Below are 13889 nucleotides of genomic sequence, written 5' to 3'. Positions count from 1 at the left end.
ATATTCGCCACATGTTGTAACCTCTGACTTTTTTCCTTCAAATCTTTTTTTTCTCATAAATACAAAACGAAAACAAGATAAATCAAAAACACATCTACGAACAAGGCAAAGCGCATTTTTTTAAAACGCCCCTACGAAATTTCTTCCATAAATAAGAAAGTTGGCACTGCACATCCTACACAAAACCAAATTTGGAAAATAGCGCTACATTTGCTTTTATTCCAAGTGGCTATGTATCAAATTTTATTTAAATGCCCAATGGTTATATTTCTTTCAAACGTCCCAATCGCCCTTGCCCCTTTGTACTTTCCTTTGACAATTCACTCTTAAGATAAGGAATTATAACCGATCACGACAAGGGATCGAGGAGGAAGACTATGGTTAGTATAAATGAATTTCTTTCGTTGAGATCTTTCATTAGAGTACCATGAAGGATGAAACTAGTTCCACTCCCTCCCCCCTTCCTTCCCCCTCCACCCCGTACTTTGATAAGAGGATAAAAAGAAGGGCAGTAGTTTGTAGAAAACTGTTCCTTTCATTGAGACATTTAATTAGAAGAGATATAAAATTAACTTTTAACCCCCTCTCCCCCTCAGGCCCCGTCGCTCACTGATCTCGAAAAAGAGTCGCACAGAAAAGTTATAGTTTGTACAAACGAGTTTATTTCGATAAGACCTTTCATTAGAATACCATGAAGGGCAGAACATGTGTTTCCCCCCCCCCCCCCTTTTCTAAAGTTTAACTTGGCGAGCAATTGGTTGTCGTATATGTAAAAGTTATGCACGTTTTACTTTCAAAAACAGCATCTCAGGAAATAATTCGGGGGGGGGGGGCTTTTAGACAGCGAAATTTGATGGCCGTCTGGCACACCTACAAGGTATAGGCTACCTACTGCAAAAAATTCCAGGACTCTAGGACCATTCCCCTAGTAGTAGTTCGAAACGGCAGAAGTGGATCCGGACTTACGGACGGACGGATAAAACGCAAACAATAGCACATTTTTTTTATTCTTAAAAAATGCGCTAAAAAAGTACAGGTGAGAATGCAAGCAGTCAGTATGCAAGGTAGTATCGATTATCACAAAAGTTAACCCACATACTAAACAGAACAAATGTTAATTAGGGTCCTCTCCCCCATGCTCGTATTGTAGACAGAAGCTGCCGTCCGCACGCAACTTAAGAGAAGAATAGAAACTGTATGAGGTACTTTCTCCACGGTATAAACTATTATTCGACTCGTACAGGGCAACATCACACTGATAAATATACTTGCACGTGAATACATAAATAAAAACTTAATAAAATAATATAAAAACATGATTCAGTAACGGTATGTGCAAAATGTAAATAAATAACAAATTGTGACACGCGAAATTTAAAATTGATGGTTAGTACAAAAAAGAATAAATGATTAACTGCCTGTAATTACAATGGAGAAACCTAGTACGCGTTCACATTACCCGAGCGCTGGGAATTTAACTCCTCTGCGAAGTTTTGTCGCGAAAATCCCTGTTCTTGGCATCTGCGCAGAATGGTCTAGGTCTAATCACGATTGCTGTACACGTTTTTTTTTTGTATTTTTCCCATACCGGTATTCGTTCAGATGCAAGGTGTTGCCTAACCGTAGGTGTATGTATAACCTTCAACTAGTGATGCCGCCGAGACGAGACTCAGTCTCGTCTCGTCTCGTCTCGTCTCGAATTTTCGAGACGAGACCGAGGTTCAGTCTCGTCTCGTCTCGTCTCGACGAGACTAAGCATGAGTCTCGAGTCTCGCCGAGACTCTCGTTTGGTCTCGAATTTGTTTGTATTTATTTGTACTGTTTTAGCGGAATAGTCTAAATCGAGAACAAAAAAAGATAAACTTTTGCGAATCGATTTCTACGAGTTCAAGGATCACTGCGGATTAGAAGTCGTGTTTCCGATTACGAGCTGTCAAAAAATTCCCTGAAAATCGTATGCGATTCTTCGTACATATCTTGTTTAATTGTGCCCACGGACACGGAGGCCATCTTGAGGCCTCCAGTTGTTGTGTTATGAGTATAGCAATTCACAAAAAAACAGTTCAATTAATCCGCTTCTGCCGCTATTTCCGGCTGGACAAAACTCGGTAGAAAAGAATTTTTCCTTAAAACCCATCGCCCTCAACCTACGGTTATCAATTTCAGGTGGTTTGGTTTTTGGTTTAATTTGCGGAAAAAAATTCACCGGAAGTGCCTATTTTTAATAACATTCCGGCCAGAAAAAGGCTGGCAGAAAACTCATTTTGTGTTATTCAAGTTGCAAGGAATCCAGTAACAAAGATTTCATCTTGTTAGCTTATCACTACTGGTTCCATGCGTCCGGCTCTCGTACCTACTATATTACTCCTATTATTTACTTGTCATGCCTTCGTAGTTCGTGGTCTTTTATATGCTATATATGCTCATTGCTCTACCTACATACACTATATTTGGATAGTGTCTCGAGACCAGGCGAGACCAAACGAGACTAGACGAGACGAGACGAGACGAGACGAGACTGAACCAGGACGAGACGAGACTCAGACTTGGTCTCGTCTCGAGGTAACGAGACGAGACGAGACTTTCGAAAGTCTCGTCTCGTCTCGTCTCGCGGCAACACTACCTTCAACTCGCTACTACATCCGGAGCACAGCCCACCAGCCGCGAATTAAAAAAATCACGTTTCGTTGTTCACCGACGAAAAATAAGGTTTCGTAGGGAAGCAAAACCAAAAACCGCTCTGTTACGAGATTTTGTTTCTTGTGTTTTTCAAAGGTCTATGCAGAAAATGCGTGTAAGAGAAAATTCTGGTACCTACCTATTTATCAATTTATTCTCTAAAATTATCTTGAGACGTGTACTGACGCACACATTTTTATCTAAATTTGTTAGTGTGGGATTATGTATGTATACACCATGACCCCACAATCTACCGTGAACTTATTACTTAAACTTCCTTTACATTCGGCGTCTAACAGCCAAATGAAGAAGACGGTGAAACTAAAGATTGCGATTATAGGCGGAGGACTTGTACGTCGTTTATCTTTGAGTCAAAATTTGCATTTACGGTAACTGTTGTAGGTGGGTCCGATTTGCGCTTTGTACATGGCGAGACGTGGTTTTCATGTCACAGTCTTTGAGCATAGGCGTGGTGAGCACAGACAAGATATTAGCTTATAACCGATCTTCCGTTAAGATCCCCGCGATTGGGGGTTTGTAGGTGGAAGATCGTATAACTTGGCGGTTTCCCACCGCGCGTTAAGGGCTCTTCGCGAATTAGGCCTGGAGAAGGACGTGCTGAGCGCCAGTGTTGCCATGAACGGTCGATACTTGCATCAGTTGAACAGGAAATATAAAGCGCTCCTCTACGATCCGAAGGATGGCCAAGTTAGGTATCGACAACTCGTATATAATCCTACAATTGTGCTATTTTAGTGCCTTTATTCGATACCCCGCGGAGTTCTGAATAGGATATTGCTCGATGGTTAGAACATAAGGTGCGTCAACACCTTGATCTTATAAACTCTCTTTTTTAGTCTTAACTAAAACGAACAACATCGAAATTGTTTTTGAGCACAAGCTTCTTGCCGCAAAGAGACTGGCCAATTGACACTTTTACAGGAAGTTTTTTGTTGGTGCGCCAGGCTCAAATAAGATACCTGTAACAGAACGAAGAATAATACAACCGTTGAGGTTCAATTCGATTTAATAATAGGAGCAGATGGTGCCCATAGCACTTTAAGACGATGTATGCTCCAAAAGCCCATGTTCAACTACTATCAGTCTTACATAACCCACGGATATATATGGAGTTAAATGTATCTGCAGAACTTGGAGGTCACTTAACGCTAAATTACCTGCATATATGGCCGCGTAATGAGTTAATGTTGATAGCGTTACCAAATTGCGACCAATCGTGGACTATTAGCTTGTTTATGTCTTATGCTGAATTTGAGGAGTTGCGAGATGAGCAACAAGTTCGGGATTTCTTTTCAGAAATGTTCCCCGACATTGTCCCACTACTGGACATGGGGTCGTTAACGCGACGCTTCCTCAAAGATAAACCATCTGCCATCCACTACGTCAAATGTAGTCGATACCATTTTGAAGATGATTGGAGATGCCGCCCACGTAATGGTACCATTTTTCGGTCAAGGGTTGAACGCGGGCTTCGAAGATGTTACCATTCTAAATGAGATACTCAATTCATGCGAAGACGACATACCAAAAGCTCTAGAGACGTTCACCGAGAGAAGACGAAATGACTGCCACGCCATTTCCGACCTCTCGCTGTATAACTACGTCGAATTGCGAGACTTAACTACCCGTCCGTCTTTCCATCTGCGTAAATTCATTGACGACAGCCTTTTTCGTCTATTTCCATCATACTGGCTACCATTATACCAGTCGGTTTCATTTACGAATTTGAGCTATGAGAAATGCGCTCGCAATAGGCGACGACAGGATACGGTATGTAATAGGCTTAACTCAATTTGACTTTGGCTTTGAAGGTCGTTTTTTAGGTTATTTTAGCTACGGCTTTAACCATTTTAGTCGTCGCTGGGGAGCTATTCGCGCGTTTTGTAATGTTCCTATGCTAATTACCTATACTGGCAAGGCAATAAATAAGTACACAATAAGTAATTAAGTTTATTTTAATAGTAAGCATTTATTAGAAAGAAGAGAAAAAGCGCAAGGAGGATAATGAAACGGGCGCAAGGCGTCTTCAAGACGTTACACAAGATGGTGGAATTTTCCGGAACCAAGATGGCGTAGGATTCCGGTTTCGCTGGAACCGTCGGCGGCCGCCTTGATCGTCGCTGTCAACGGCGAACCACTGCACATGGTACTAGAACTGAAAAAAGAGTACACCAAAGTGGGATTAAAAATTACCTATGGAAAAACAAGCGACAGTAGAAGAAAATATAAAAGGTCTAAAAATCGTAGGAAACTTTAAGGAACAGACAAATTCAAATACCTACCTACCTACTTGGGATTTACCGTGCCAAGAGGCAACGACAGAAAAAGAAGTAAAAAAGCAGACTGGCACTAATTAGAACACGTATAAAGCAGTAGCTTAACTCAACTTAATTCAGCCTGCTATACCTAAATAAAAACACAAAAGCCGGATAATCAGTAGGTACAATGGTGCAGAGTACATATAATATATGGCATAGGTAATGTATGGAGCAGAAGTATATGTAACCAACAAGAAAAACAAGGGAAAGCAGCAACGGAAATAGAGTTTTGGAGAAGCCATGTTGCAGGCTAACCAGACTGGATAAAAAAAATACATAGAAGAAAAATGTTAATTTTAGCTCTCGGTTTTTTCACACAACCTCAAGCTAAAATCTAATAATTTTTTCTCTTGTATAATAAATAACTAAAAAATTATTCAAAGCAGCGAGTGTGTCAAAGAATATGACACGTATATATCTCCCATTTGTTATTGAGACGACTTTAAAAATATTATGCGTTAGACGACGATTTCTTAAATTATCCTTATAGTAGGGGAGCTAGCACGAAATCCACTGAACGAGAATGATCAAAATTTTAACCGATGGAGTTCCATTTTGCCCTATCAGAGTATGCTAAAATCGATCGTCTGCCGCCTCAGGTCATACGACTTAACGCGCTGCGGGTACTTCTTGTGGTACCAATTCTGAAAGGTTGTTTTTCGAGAAAATAAGTTATACACCAAATGAAAACGTTGATAATAGCTCTTAAAAAAATATTTAAAAAAATCGCGCGCATTTGATAACTCCGTAAAAAAACAATTCTTAGTCGGTTTTTCACGAACTTTCTACGGATATAACTAGGTTACCGTTGGAAGAATGAAGCTGGTTTTTTTTACAGACAGTATTATCCCACTAATAGTATTGACAACGTGCTACCACCAGAGGGCTCACTGTTAATCTGAATCCTGGTCAATATGAATAAAAAATATACATTCCTTAACATTTATTGCTATAAAAATATGACAAACTTATTCACTTGGTGGCTTTAGCCTTTGCGAATCTCTCTGAAATATCCTTCCAATTGGCAATGTCAAAAACTGCCTTGACATAATCTGGTCGTACATTTTTGTACTGCAAGTAATACGCGTGCTCCCAGACGTCAATACCGAATAATGGTACTAAACCCGTTGTGGCTTGTAACGGATCTTGATTGGCGCACGTTGCTATCTTCAAACGGTGCGTCTTTGTGCAATAACCGAGCCATCCCCATCCGGAGCCTTGAATCGCGACCGTAGCGGCGGATAAATCGTCTTTAAACTTGTCAAAGGAACCAAAGCTCTGGACCATGGCCTGGCAAAGTTCGTCGCTAGCTTTCGTTTGGTTAGGCGAGAGATTTTGCCAGAAGATTGAATGATTAATGTGACCGCCGCCGTTAAACTTCACGGCGGGTTGCAAAGATATCATTGCACTAAAAGTGAAGCATAAATTAAAACAGAAAACGTACAGTAAAATCAGTACGTAATATCGTGCTTCTCTGCTGCGCTCCTTAATTTCTCTTCGGCAAGATTTAAATTGGTTACATAGGTTTGGTGATGTTTCTGGTGATGCAACATCATGATGTCTCGGGATATAATAGGCTCCAAAGCTTCGTAGGAATAGGGCAGTTGGGGAAGTTCATGTTTGGTTCGGATCGGTTGAGTCCTACGGGCACATTTGTTAAGCAGCAATACATGACAACTACTTCGATATACTTGAGAACTGTTGATAGATGACGAAAACTTTTGCCGAACATTTTTCACTCGAATAATGGAAAATTGTCGCCTAGCCGGAAAATTCCCCACGATGACCTTTGTTTTTCCTTGTGAGTTGTGGCTCCGGTATCTACATCTACTGGTAACGATGGCAAATCGCACCTCAATTCAGTGTTTAGTGTACCTATTTTTGATGATATTTATATACCGAGCGGTCCATTTGCAGGAATTAACACGACAACTTCATTTATCATTCATCTATTTTTACACGGTTTGTTGAATTTGTTGAATGAATTGACATGAATGGGAGAGGTTCCACTCTGTATATTACGCGTTGTGACAATGCGATAGGATCTAGTTTCCCAAGAATGGGGAAAAAAATTAGACCAAAACGCGTTGTCGTACCCAAAACCCGACACCAGTACATGTACCTACTGTGCCAGTACCTACTCATGGGCTATTGTTTCGCGTTGTGGGGGTATGTATCTTGGTTTGCTTACTTGACGTTGTGGTAATAAGAATTAGCCATAGAGCCTTTAAATGAAACAGTAAATGGAAAATCCAACTTTTGTTCAAGAAATAACATTCAACCCTTATGTAAATAAAAATGTACTTTGAAATGTCCACACAGGAACCACACTTAAAAAAGTTGCAGTACCTCTCAGGAAAAACACTTGAATGTGTCAATTTCAACCATTACCCGACCGTCATACTTTGTCGAGAAGACGTCAAATGACGGCGACGGGTTACGTCAGAGTGGAAGGGAGAACTAATTACATATATTACTAACAGTAAAGAAAACGAAAATAATTCAAACAATTTTATTGATACTGTATAATAACAGAAATAATTGAATTAATTAATGTAGCGGTAACACCATCTTGGATTCAAGGTTTACAGCAGGTTCTGAAAACGATTGAGCAAGGATTGTCGGCCTTAATGTCGCTGAAACATAAAATAAATGTCAGTTAATAGTTCTTAAGTTAAGTTTGGGAATGAAATAAGAACATCTCTATTGCAAATATTGTTGAACTATAGAGGAGGCAGTTAGAATACAATTTCATTGCAGATTCAATATTCGTTAGCTACCGTTAATTATATACATACAAAGAAATTCAAAAAGAGCATACCATTGTTCAGATCCTGCAGGACACTCTTTAAGCCATAATTCACAGGTACAATTCTCTTTCGTCTTTTGTCCGCTGCAGTCAGCCATTGACAAGGCAACAAACGCCAATACCAAAAGAGTACAAATAATGAGACCTTTCATGCTGAACACCTTTCTGTCTGTCTACCGTAATTCATTGCTATATATACCTATACTGCAGGAAATTGGGTATAATCTTGTTACTTATCATGTCACATATTCGATTAGTTGCACTTAAGATAAGCTATTTTCGTCTAAAAACAATTCGAAAACATTTTTGGGTCCAACGGTTAATTCTTTCAAAAAATGTCTTTCTCCATAAGTCATCGCGAAGAAAGTTGAAGGTAGTGCTGTTGCGCAGATATAGTTACAAAAAACGTGTAGTGGAGAGAAATTTTGCAACACTTGGGATTGGCGCACGAGTGCACACTAATTTATTAGCTTTATGTTTTGTATTAGTTTTAATTATACAAAATACGTTTTTATTTGATTTAATATGAAAAATATTTATGACATATCATTCGATATATTTGTTATCTGATTACTTGATAATAATGAAATTTTAATACATTACAGATTCTCCCACACTTATTAAAAAATTGAAATTGAATATTTTTGAATTACTTCTTCTGTATATATTCTAACAAGTATCTAGGTGGTTGTCGATACCTCTCAGATCTCCGTAGTATAGGTTCTTCTGGTGCTGGTCTCCTTATATCTTCTAATACAGGTCGCTCTATTTGCTGTCGGGGTTGTATAATCATCATTTCGTCCATTCCCTCAGTCTACTGTTTGTCTGTAATACTCTCCTGTCGATCGTCTTGGAATGTCATTGTTTTCTTTGGAGGGACGCTTGTTCTGGCAAGCTGGTCTATATGCCTCTTTAAGCTGTAACCATTATCTAATTTAATTTGATAATGTAGTCGTCCAAATTTTTGTTCAATAGTTCCGAATTTCCATGTGGGTTTGTTGTCTGCATACCATCGTGCTTGTACCCTCTCTCCCACACTATAATTTCGAATATTATGATGAAATATTTTGTTACCAACACTTCCTTTTGGCGGTCGCATCGCATCAAGTTTTATACGGATATCTCTTCCTAAGTATAATTGCGCTGGTGTTTTTCCACATTGTAGAGGGGTTGCTCGATATCTAAAAAGTATTTCTCTAATTTTCACGTGCATCGATAATTTCTCTTCTGCCATAGCTGTAAGTTTACGTTTGAGGGTTTGTATGTTTCTTTCAGCCAGGTCATTTGTTGATGGATGTCCAGGTGCAGTAAATTTCTGGATGATACCGTTTCTTGTACAAAATTCATGAAACATTGTACTTTGAAATATTGAAGCATTGTCAGATACCAATACTTTTGGTAACCCATGCGTACAAAAAATTTCTTGCAATAAATGTATGGTATTTTCGGATGTAGGTGCTTGTTTTATTGGTTTAATTTCGGCCCATTTTGATTTTGCATCTACTACAACGAAGAAATGGAAACCCTGGAAAGGTCCTGCATAATCCATATGGATCCTATAGAAATTTTCTTGAGGTTCTTCCCAGTGATCCAGTGGTGCCTTTTCTGGATTCTTCCTTATGAGAGCACAACTTTTACATAATTTTACCAATTGTTCGATGTCCTTATCGATGTTTTTCCAATAGCAGTATTTTCTTGCAAGTTGTTTCATTTTTACTATACCTATATGGGTATGATGTAGTTCCCTTAGTACTTCTGAACGAAGATTTTCTGGTATTACGATTCGATTACCTTTGAATATTATTCCACTTTCATTTCCCGATCCATTGACTGGCACTGCTATGTGGCAAAACTGTCAGAGAAAAAAAAGGAACTAAGCTGCCTGCGGACTGGGAAGATCTTAAGATCTCTCACCGCAGGTATAAGGACCATATTCGAAGGTCTAAACGAGGATCATGGAGGACCTTCTGTGGTAACATGGAGGGTCTTCCTGAAGTTCAAAAACTTCGTAAATGTATCTAAATACACTTTCAATTTGACAACTGTGTATTCTTTTTCGATATTTATGAATTAGATCGAATAGAAGAGGGGACCAATTGCTTCATGGCTTTAGAAGCTTGTCACTAGATGTCGCTACTCTGATTTTAATCTTTTAGTTCACAGTACCCACCAGGGTCCGCCAGAATACCATACAAATTTGTACTGTTTCTATTCTGAGTAAGCCTTACTCTGTAAACTGAACTACTACTAACATTAAAGAAACAGTAAATAATTCAAACAATTTTATTGATATTGTATAATAACAGAAATAATTGAATTAATTAATGTAGAGGTAACACCATCTCGGTTTCAAGGTTTGCAACACGTTTTGAAAATGATTGAGCAAGGATTGTCGGACTTAACGTCGCTGAAACATAAAATAAATATCAATTAATAGTTCTTAAGTTAAGTTTGGGAATGAAATAAGAACATTTCTATTGCAATTAAAACTTACGTTGGCAATTATTATTACGTACCTAGGTATTCATAACAGTTATTGTGAAAAGATAAAAATAATACTACAATTTCTCAAATCAATAATTAAAGAGTCATTACTACTTTCTTAAAATACAATTTCATGTCAGATTCGATATTCGTTAGCTACCGTTAATTATAATACATACAAAGAAATTCAAAAAGAGCATACCATTGTTCAGATCCTGCAGGACACTCTTTAAGCCATAATTCACAGGTGCAATTCTCTTTCGTCTTTTGTCCGCTGCAGTCAGCCATTGACAGACCAACAAACGCCAATACCAAAAGAGTACAAATAATGAGACCTTTCATGTTGAACACCTTTCTGTCTATCCACGATAATTCATGGCTATATATACCTATACTGCAGGAAATTGGGTATAATCTTGTTACTTATCATGTCACATATTCGATTAGTTGCACTTATAAGATAAGCTATTTTCACTTATAATTGCACAAGAGGTTTGTATTTTACCGAGTAAATTTGGGTTGTTTAGGTAATGAAAATCTGTTGCCTAGCAATTAGACCAGAAAAACTGTCAACTAATAAAAATGCGACACCGCAGGTGGAGCATTTTTAGGTTGACAGTTTTTCGAGTCCAATTGCTAAAAGGAAACAGATTTGTATTGCCACAACCCAAATTTATTCGGTTTAAATACAAACCTCGAGTGTAATTCGGCAGGACAATTTAACGAACAAGAAATTCACCAAACTAATCAATTATTGACAGACGTCAAACTATTCATATGGGTAAGGATAATGCGATTATTGGTTCGAAAATGAATAAGTGAAAAAACCACTAGTGCATTTGTCGCTGGAAAAGTTGCAGGTAACTTTTTCCGCTGTCAAAGTGACAATTTCACTGCGGCTTATGCGATTTTTTATACATGAGTTGAATTGTCACTTATAATTACACAAGAGGTTTGTATTTTACCGAGTAAATTTGGGTTGTTAAGGTAATGAAAATCTGTTACCTAGCAATTAGACGAGAAAAACTGTCAACTAATAAAAATGCGACACCGAAGGTGGAGCATTTTTAGGTTGACAGTTTTTCGAGTTCAATTGCTAAAAGGAAACAGATTTGAATTGCAACAACCCAAATTTACTCGGTTTCAATACAAACCTCGAGTGTAATTCGGCAGGACAATTTAACGAACAAGAAATTCATCAAACTAATCAATTATTGACAGACGTCAAACTAGTCATATGGGAAAGGATAATGCGATAATTGGTTCGAAAATGAATAAGTGAAAAAACCACCAGTGCATTTGTCGCTGGAAAAGTTGCAGGTAACTTTTGCCGCTGTCAAAGTGACAATTACACTGCGGCTTATGTGATTTTTTATACATGAGTTGAATTGTCGTCTAAAAACAATTCGAAAACATTTTTGGGACCAACGGTTAATTCTTTCAAAAAATATCTTGCTCCATAAGTCATCGCGAAGAAAGTTGAAGGCAATGCTATTGCGCAGATAGTCACAAAAAACGTGTAGTGGAGGGAAATGTTGCAACACTTGGAATTGGCGCACGAGTGCACAGTTATTTATTAGCTTTAGAAGCAAGTTCGATCGGATTACGAAACAGATAATACACTTGCCACCTTATGATCCTTAGACATGTAAAATAATCCATAGTGTTCTCTATCCAAAACCTAGCTAAAAGTTTTAAAGCAAAATTCAGCCAAAACCGATAAATGCGTACTAATTTCGCTGAGAAAACTTCCCAATATATAGCCTTGATGCAAGTGCAAAAATCCTCGTCTTGGACTCGGATTTTTATTGCCACTAGCACTCACGCTTCTTGTTGAAATATTACTTAGTAACGTGTTTTTTCAAAAAATTAAATGCCCTTATGATATTGCGTACGAATAATATGTGAATTCATTTTACGTAATAGTTATTTGTTTCATAAGTACGAAAAAAGTAATTTTGAAACCGTTATTAGTTTTACTTTCATTCAAAGTGCTTACATATGATATTTCATTTAAATGCTTTCAAAAATAAGAAAATTGGCATTGCGCATGTCCAAAAGAATATTTTGGAGACGTCGTTAATGTTACTTATATTTGTAGTGTTTACATATAAAGTTTTTTTTTATTGAAATGTCTTCATAAATAAACAAGTAGGTACAAATTGTGCACAGCCCCTGTGCAGGCAAAGTGCATTTTTTTAAACACCCCTACGAAATTTCTTCCATAAATAAGAAAGTTGGCACTGCACATCCCACACAAAACCAAATTTGGAAAATGGTGTTAAATTTGCCTTTATTCCAAGTGGCTATGTATCAAATTTTATTTAAATGCCCAATGGTTATATTTCTTCCAAGCGTCCCAATCGCCCTTTGTAGGTACTTTCCTTTGACAATTCAGTCTTAAGATATAAGGAATTATAACCGATCGGGGATCGAGGAGGAAGACTATGGTTAGTATAAATTATTTTTTTCCTCGGGACCTTTCATTAGAGTACCATGAAGGATAAAACTAAAATCTCACTGATCTCGAAAAAGAATCGCACGGGAAAGTTATAGTTTGTAGAAACCAATTTATTTCGATGAGATCCTTTCATTAGAATACCTACCATGAAGGGTGGAACATGTGTTTACAACCCCCCTCCCCTATTTTCTAAAGTTTAACTTGGCACCACTAAAGGCATGCGTATGCAAAATCTGAGACGAATTGGTTGTCGTATATAAAAGTTATGCACGTTTAACTTTCAAAAACAGCATCTCAGGAAATAATTCGTGGGAGGGCCCCCCTTTTAGACAGCGAAATTTGATGGCCGTCTGGCACACCTTCAAGTTATAGGTTACCTACTGCAAAAAATTCCAGGACTCTAGAAGTAGTTCAAAACGTCAGAAGTGGGTCCGGACGGACGGACGGACAAAACGCAAACAATAGCACATTTTTTTTAATTCTTAAAAAATGCGCTAAAAAGCTAACATTGCACATGGGTTAAACCAAATGTTTGACACTGCGCATGCGCAAAACCAATAAATATCGGTATGCACAAAATTCGTGGACGACGAAGCCCTTTCAAATGAGATCCATATCACCCAAATCGGTTCATTCGTGTAAAATATACATGTAACCGACGACAAAGTGCATCCAATCGCGATTTTTCACTTTGAAGAAAATACGCTAAAATGTATCTCTCATGGAATTGCGTCTGGCCAGGAAGATAGGTCAAGTTGTGTAAACGAGTCACTCTCAAGCTATCTGAAGGTGATGTTAGTGCTGCTGCTTGAGATGTCCGCTCCTCTGAAGCAAAGAGTAACTATTCTTTGTCTGAAGTTATCGCTAAATATTACACCGAAACGTGGAACTGGAATGCACTTGAATCTAAACACCCACCAATTCATAGAGAGGCTGAGGCAAATTATTCTCCTGTCCCTGTTCTTGACGACGTAATTGTTGATCTCCATTAAACACCCTATGAAATTATAAATAAACCTCTTTACAGTTTCCCTAGAAGTTCATACACCAATATATAGTGAAGCCAGGTATCAACGGGGTAATGCGACTCATTCCGCGTTCTAATGATTTTAGTAGG

At 38.2% G+C, this 13889-nt stretch overlaps 3 protein-coding genes and 2 long non-coding RNA genes across 6 annotated transcripts; 2 read left to right on the top strand and 3 right to left on the bottom strand.

The window, feature by feature from the left end:
- The first annotated feature begins 998 nt into the window (after positions 1-998).
- On the top strand, positions 999-4634 carry LOC116178548 (kynurenine 3-monooxygenase-like). 2 transcript variants are annotated; one of them, XM_031498069.1, is made up of 6 exons: positions 999-3030; positions 3082-3151; positions 3197-3387; positions 3436-3484; positions 3537-4470; positions 4524-4634. In XM_031498069.1, exons 1-5 carry the CDS (start codon positions 2902-2904, stop codon positions 3608-3610), a joined length of 513 nt encoding a protein of 170 aa, XP_031353929.1. In that variant the 5' UTR covers positions 999-2901; the 3' UTR covers positions 3611-4470; positions 4524-4634. The 2 variants fall into 2 exon arrangements, with proteins under 2 accessions (XP_031353929.1, XP_031353930.1); XM_031498070.1 differs by having other exon boundaries at positions 4512-4634.
- Positions 4111-4601, top strand: LOC116178450 (kynurenine 3-monooxygenase-like). The gene is made up of 2 exons (XM_031497940.1): positions 4111-4470; positions 4524-4601. Exons 1-2 carry the CDS (start codon positions 4111-4113, stop codon positions 4599-4601), a joined length of 438 nt encoding a protein of 145 aa, XP_031353800.1.
- Positions 4635-5946: 1312 nt separating the features above from the next.
- LOC116178547 (superoxide dismutase [Mn], mitochondrial-like) lies at positions 5947-6868 on the bottom strand. Its single transcript, XM_031498068.1, has 3 exons — positions 6710-6868; positions 6477-6659; positions 5947-6426 (listed from the first exon to the last, which is right to left on the bottom strand). Exons 1-3 carry the CDS (start codon positions 6748-6750, stop codon positions 5991-5993), a joined length of 660 nt encoding a protein of 219 aa, XP_031353928.1. The 5' UTR covers positions 6751-6868; the 3' UTR covers positions 5947-5990.
- A 647-nt stretch (positions 6869-7515) lies between these two features.
- LOC116178550 lies at positions 7516-8208 on the bottom strand. Its single transcript, XR_004146862.1, has 2 exons — positions 7840-8208; positions 7516-7654 (listed from the first exon to the last, which is right to left on the bottom strand). It is a non-coding gene; the product is annotated as an uncharacterized LOC116178550 (long non-coding RNA).
- Positions 8209-10094: 1886 nt separating this feature from the next.
- LOC116179816 lies at positions 10095-10843 on the bottom strand. The gene is made up of 2 exons (XR_004147045.1): positions 10514-10843; positions 10095-10234 (listed from the first exon to the last, which is right to left on the bottom strand). It is a non-coding gene; the product is annotated as an uncharacterized LOC116179816 (long non-coding RNA).
- Positions 10844-13889: the final 3046 nt, after the last annotated feature.

The sequence above is a fragment of the Photinus pyralis genome, unplaced genomic scaffold, assembly GCF_008802855.1.
Source record: "Photinus pyralis isolate 1611_PpyrPB1 unplaced genomic scaffold, Ppyr1.3 Ppyr1.4_LG8, whole genome shotgun sequence".
Lineage (NCBI taxonomy): Eukaryota > Metazoa > Arthropoda > Insecta > Coleoptera > Lampyridae > Photinus > Photinus pyralis.
Note: the sequence above shows the minus strand (reverse complement) of the source record. Positions and strands in the feature narration are given on the sequence as shown.

What these genes read in the sequence shown, in the direction of transcription:
- LOC116178548 (XM_031498069.1), top strand. Translation starts at nt 2,902, where the DNA reads ATGTATGTATACACCATGACCCCACAATCTACCGTGAACTTATTACTT. An exon ending in AGTCTTTGAGCATAGGCGTG is followed by an intron (nt 3,152 to 3,196) that starts GTGAGCACAGAC and finishes TCTTCCGTTAAG; the next exon opens with ATCCCCGCGATTGGGGGTTT. An exon ending in GAATAGGATATTGCTCGATG is followed by an intron (nt 3,485 to 3,536) that starts GTTAGAACATAA and finishes TCTCTTTTTTAG; the next exon opens with TCTTAACTAAAACGAACAAC.
- LOC116178450 (XM_031497940.1), top strand. Translation starts at nt 4,111, where the DNA reads ATGATTGGAGATGCCGCCCACGTAATGGTACCATTTTTCGGTCAAGGG. An exon ending in ATAGGCGACGACAGGATACG is followed by an intron (nt 4,471 to 4,523) that starts GTATGTAATAGG and finishes GTCGTTTTTTAG; the next exon opens with GTTATTTTAGCTACGGCTTT.
- LOC116178547 (XM_031498068.1), bottom strand. Translation starts at nt 6,750, where the DNA reads ATGTTCGGCAAAAGTTTTCGTCATCTATCAACAGTTCTCAA. An exon ending in CATCTATCAACAGTTCTCAA is followed by an intron (nt 6,660 to 6,709) that starts GTATATCGAAGT and finishes ATGTGCCCGTAG; the next exon opens with GACTCAACCGATCCGAACCA. An exon ending in GCAGAGAAGCACGATATTAC is followed by an intron (nt 6,427 to 6,476) that starts GTACTGATTTTA and finishes CTTCACTTTTAG; the next exon opens with TGCAATGATATCTTTGCAAC.